This window comes from Mytilus californianus, unplaced genomic scaffold, assembly GCF_021869535.1.
Source record: "Mytilus californianus isolate M0D057914Y unplaced genomic scaffold, xbMytCali1.0.p SCAF_4, whole genome shotgun sequence".
NCBI classification, from domain to species: domain Eukaryota; kingdom Metazoa; phylum Mollusca; class Bivalvia; order Mytilida; family Mytilidae; genus Mytilus; species Mytilus californianus.
Window position 1 is genome coordinate 18,794,051 of NW_026262690.1, and position 6,000 is coordinate 18,800,050.

Here is a 6,000-nt window from a genome sequence, read left to right on the forward strand (position 1 = left end):
TCAATTCGGGGTCCAAAATTAAACTATGTTTGATATCAACAAAAAAATAATTAATGTTTTTTTTTATTATATTCTGCATCTAACTGTGTATTTAGATTTTTGGATTTTGGGCCTTGTTATCAAATTGGTTTACATTGCGGTCCATAGGGTCCAAAATTAATCTTTGTTTGATTTCATCAAAAATTCAATTCTTGTCGTTCGTTGATATGCTGAATAAAACCATGTATTTAGAATTGGGATATTGGACAATAATATGTAAATGTCAAATTTCAAATTTCAAAGTTCTAAGACAGCATTCATTCTGTGTCAAAAACCTATGCTATGTCAAAAATTTGTACATCACAAAATCACAATCTAAATCAAGAGCTGTATTGCACAATTAATAGAAATTGTTAGTAGACGCATAGTCAAAAATAGATACAGCATCAAATTCTTATTTTAGAAATTATGTATAAATTTAGTTTGAAATTTACTGTTATAAATTAGATATTTTGATAAATATTTACAGGTAAGTTTTATAGATTTTTTAAAGACATTGTATTAATGATGAATAATATATTTAAAATTGTTATTTTCATTTTTTTTGTTAAATTTTTTGAAGACCTTTGTGGTAGGTTTGTTTGTTATTCTGTATAAATTAACTTTCAGAATGCTTTATACATGTATATATATATATATTAATTTTTGATGAAGCGAACCCCTTTAAAAACTTAGCTAATATTGTCCATTAATAAATAAATAAATGAAATTCTTGCTGTATTTGGATAAGCTGAATCTAACCATGTATATTAGACCATAATAGGTAAGAGTCTAATTTCAAATTTTCTTGTTCTTTGACCACATTAATTCTGTGTCAGAAACCTGTGCTGTGGCAAATATATCTCACTCTGTGGTCATATCAAGCTGCGCCCAGCGGGGCATTTATTAAATGTTACTAAGAATTTTGCTGATTGAGATATATTAGTTTTAGTGATAATTGTTCATGCATTGTTCTATTTCAAGATTGTTAACAATGAAAAATTACCTCCTCCATAAACCACAATTTCCAATTCATGCCCAATCGCATGGCACAATTTTATCCCATATTATTATCCTATTTTGCATAAGAGGTAAACCAATCTTCAGTTCATTATAATATTATTCTATTATACTCTAAACTTAGTTATGATTTTACTCTGCATTTTATTTCCACTACATCATTTATTCGTAAAATTGCTTATTTATCAATATTAATTTCTAAATGCTAACAGTTTAACTATGTCAACAAAAATGAATTTCCTCACCTTTCCCATCACCCAAAGTTTCAATATGTTTAAAACTTCAATCATTACCTGATAACAAATATACCTCAACTTCCATACATATCCATCTGTACCCCACTTTAATCAATATGCAAACACAAAAAAAAAGATTAATCCATTTAGATTTTGGATATTCGATATTGGACCATAATAGGTAAAAGTCCAATCTTAAATTTTTCAGTTCTTTGTCAAATGTTTAATCACAATCCACATTCAGAGCTGTTTCAAGCTTGAATGTATTGCCCATCCTTGCCCCAACTGTCCATGGTTCGACCTCTGCGGTCGTATCAAGCTGGGCCCCGCAGAGCATTAATTGTTTTTGCCATGGTGTAGTCAGTGTTTATTAAAAAAAGTATAACAAAAATACCGAACTCAAAGGCAATTTCAAAAAGAGGAATTCCATAAAAACTTCGAGTTGAGTTTTTAATATCCCTTGGTTTCTTATGCGACGTTTTTAGCATCTATGTAAAATATACCTTGATTCATATCTAAATATTGATGACAAGGTCTCAAAATGAGACCTTTTATTTGTGTTTATTTTTTTGTTTTAGTTTAGTTTGAAGCCCTAAAACAAATATTCAAGACAATATTCAAAACTATAAATACTGCAATCTGACAAACGCATTAACTAATATAAAACGTATGAAAATATGAAGGATATTATTTGGAAAAGTATAAAAGTTGTTTTAAATTAGCCATTCAAAGGGCCAAGAAAATAGTCTTATCATACAAGATAACTTATTGCCCTTATGTCTTTGTGATATTTGATATCTGAATTTATGTTTTGATGATTAACGAACCTCACATAGGCTAGTTAATTTTTTTTTTTTTTAAAGGTAACACTATGCAACAGGTAGAAAATCACCGACAAGATGACACATATTATAATACATCAACAGTAAATATTGCACTAGAAACACTGCGTTTATTTAACACGTTGATTATTGTGGGACTTGAAGGATCTGGAAAATCAAGTCTTTGCCTTGAAATTGCAAATCATTACAAAGGCAATAGATCTACAGTTTTGATTATTTCATTCAGTGATATGAAAAACGCAATCCATTTTATCCGACCAAATACTTCACATACTGAATTATATATCCTTGATGTCAATTTAAAACATGGAGAAAATGAAGATTTGTTGAAGATATGCAAAAACTATTGCAAAAGTCCTAAGTTAAAGTTTATAATTACGACAACATCACATTACGGAAGTGAAGAGTTATTTCTAGATAAATTTGAGGTCAAACAGCATCTCCGATTAGATCCACTATGCCGAAAAGACAAAGTTGGCATATTGGAAAAGCATATGTCTAAAACTAAAATAAACAGATGTGATTACACGTATGAATCAAATTATGAAGATCCAGATGTGATAGAAAACCCTGAAAAGCCTATAAAAATGTACAAGAGAATATTGGATAACATTGTTGATACAAATACATTTACAGGTTTTCCTTCAGCATGCCAGAAATTCTTTAGTAATCGTTCACTATTACACCTTGAACATCGTTATTTTAATACGCCTTCAGATTCTGTCATTTCTCAAATTAATATGTTACGTAACAAAACTGACTCGTTTGAAAAAATCAAATATGCGGTATTAGTGTATATTATGATGAAAGAACGTACAATCCTACCAAATCTTCAAAAAGAAGACAAAACATTACATCTTATTTGTAAAAAGATTCGTTTAAGTTATTCGGACCTGAAATTTTTCCAACTAAAAGATGCCGCCAAAGATTTAGAAAGAACTTTTTTGAAATGTTCAGGCAATGTTTTTGAATTTAATCACACAACGATGTTAAAAGCTGTTTGGATGTCTTATATAGATGCCGATGAAGACTATTGTTTGTTAAATTGTAACTGGAGTTACATCGAGGATTATATTAGACCCTGCGAATGGCCTTTTCATAAATACGACGTATGTATACGTCCAGTAAAAAACTCTCTGATCATCGAAAGATTAGAGATGGAACTTCTTGGCGGAAGTTCATGGTCCGTGAGTCAATATCTTCTAAAATGTTATCCCTCTTGCTTCGAATTTATAAACACTTTTTGTCAGCACTACATGAAAAAAGAAACTGCGAAATGTGATGTTTATTTGAATCTCTGCAGTGCATTTTCAAAAGTGGGAACTAGTTTTGAAGTGTTCAAAAAATGTTTAGTTGCAAAGGATATGCTTTTTTATTGTAATATGGACCCATTTGGTAACTGCTTATTGCATTATTGTGTATTACAAGACTATGAGGGTATGCTTTCTGACATGCCAAACAATGTCATTGCCACTTTTTGCAATGTTTTGAATAGGAAACATTATTCACCCTGTCACTTGGAATTTTATTTCGGTAGAAAGGAGTTGATAGAAAAACATATCCATTGTATTCCAAGAAAATATGAATATTACTCTAAGCTGAATAAACTTTACCATGTGGGAGAAAGAAATTTTGGAAGAATAATTGAAACAAAACATCTTGACGTTATTGGTCAGATGGATCTTCAATCAGACGTATTACATAGAGCGAAATTTGGTACTAAACAAGATTTTAATTCCGTCAAAGATATGTTACTGAAGATAAAAAATGAAAGTATGGTGATGATAAGGATTAAAAAGCTCCCACCGAAGGTCGAGGACACACAAATAGCAAACGTTTTGGAAACGTTTCAATGTGTAATCATTAAACATTATCGTGAGCGATATCGACAGAAACGTAGAATAACAAACATTGAAACCGGTGATCGAATAGTGATATGTGAGCCATTTAAAAACCATCTCCCAGAAAAAATACAGATAGGCCAGTGTATTGTAGAGATGCGTCTAAAAGAACATAACCCGAAAAGTATTGCTGAAAAGAAGAATGCACCACGTGAAGACAAAAAAATGTCCGAGGATTTTGAAATTGTGTATATCTGTGTTTAATTGTATTTCAACTCATTTTCTCCCATGTTTTGCGAAAACCTGCTCCTTTGGAATAAGTCATGTCTTCCCATGGTCATCAAAAATTACCGTCATTACTATTGACACAAAGGTAGCATACCGGTATCAGTTGCAAAGCCTAGGTACAAATACACAGAAGTTGGGAGAAAAAACAATCGGAATCTAAGATCTTTAAATGCTTGGACATGTGCTATGTGCGTCTCCATAGTAAACATTATTGTGCATGCATTGCCATTTACACATCGTCATAGTGTCACTGACTACGTTTAAGTTTAATGTCCGAGGTCAGATAGCATATAAATTTTGAGCTAAAATTACAAACTTTGCTTTCAGGATGATCTTAATTCATTCTTGTGCGATATTTGATTGTTATATCCAAGTTCACGAATAAAGAGCCTACAAGTGAAAATAGTCGTGATGTTTGGACCCCATTCATAAGGCTGAACAAACATATAAAGATAGCAGATGGTGCCAAATGAAAGACAAACATGCTTATGGAAATTGAGAATAGTATATTATTTTTTTATAAATGACTTGACTTCATATCATAATAGATTGTATATCGTTGATGAATATCTTTATCAAATACAACATGAATACAAATGTTGTTGAATTGTATGGTATAGTTGATTTATTTTGAAAAAAAAATGAAAAGAAAAAAAGCAACCTCAAAACTATAAAAAAATTACTGTAACTTATATATTACGCTTCAATGACTTCATTTAATTTTTTCTTTGCAGTTCATATCTCAGATACGATGAACATATCATATAATAACATTAATGGTACCAATTTCACTACACCAATACGTATTTCGACAATAACCGTATCTTTAGTAATGCTCGAGGCCAAACGATTTGAAAATCTAAAACCAAGTACAAACTTTAAGCAAAACCAAACTAAAAGCTCTTAAAAACATGTGTCGTTTACCTAGATTTAAGTGCATCTTCAACAATGCATACTCTCCAACATTGTAGACAAGAAAATAATTCATGACTTTATTATCTTTTCAAATCGGTTGATCGTTTTCTGTTGATCCTTTATACTCAATACAGTTTCTCTCCATCTTATTTTAAGGGCAATAACTCCAATATGGAGTCAACTGACAATTCAGCTACTTCTACCGATTTTGCTGTTTACAGGTTTTCTTTATCCACTAAATTTTTACAAAAAAAAAAAAAAAAAAAAATCTAAATTAAAGGACAATAACTCCTTTAAAAAATTGTCTGATAATTTCGGTCATGTTTATTTTTTTGTAGATCTTGTCCTGCTGATTTGTTTTTCTATTGGAATTTCTATTTATCTATAATAGTTTTCAAGATGATAAGTAAAACACGCAAATAATTGGTAACAATTGTTGATTTAGGGCATTCACTTCCATAGAGAGTCATCCAACGATATCAACAATATCAGCTTATTTGTAGATCATGTCTTGTTGACGATTTTTGCTATATATATATATTTTCTTTTTCTATTGTAGTCTCAAAATAATACACAATAAAAAGAAACATTTTTAAAAGTCGTCATTTAATAGCAATAACTCCTAGATTAATACAACTGACGATTTTGGCACATCTGACTTATTTGTAGATCTTTGGTAGCTGATCACTTTACCATTTAGACTTTCTTGTTATCTTTTATAGTTTTCAAGATAAAAAGCAAAATAAAAAAAAAGTGTAAAATTCGTCATTTAAGGACAATAACTCCTGTTAGAAGTCGTTTAATAGTTTTAATGTAAATAAACTGTAAGAAGATCTGAAC

General features: G+C 30.3%; 1 protein-coding gene across 1 annotated transcript in view; it reads left to right on the forward strand.

The window, feature by feature from the left end:
- The window catches only part of LOC127737602 (uncharacterized), a 28,654-nt gene extending 23,250 nt beyond the window's left edge, over positions 1-5,404 (forward strand). The window contains exon 11 of the mRNA XM_052248441.1: positions 2,138-5,404. Within this exon, the coding sequence (XP_052104401.1) occupies positions 2,138-4,221 (2,084 nt within the window). The 3' untranslated portion in view covers positions 4,222-5,404. The remainder of the gene's footprint in view (positions 1-2,137) is intronic.
- Positions 5,405-6,000: the final 596 nt, after the last annotated feature.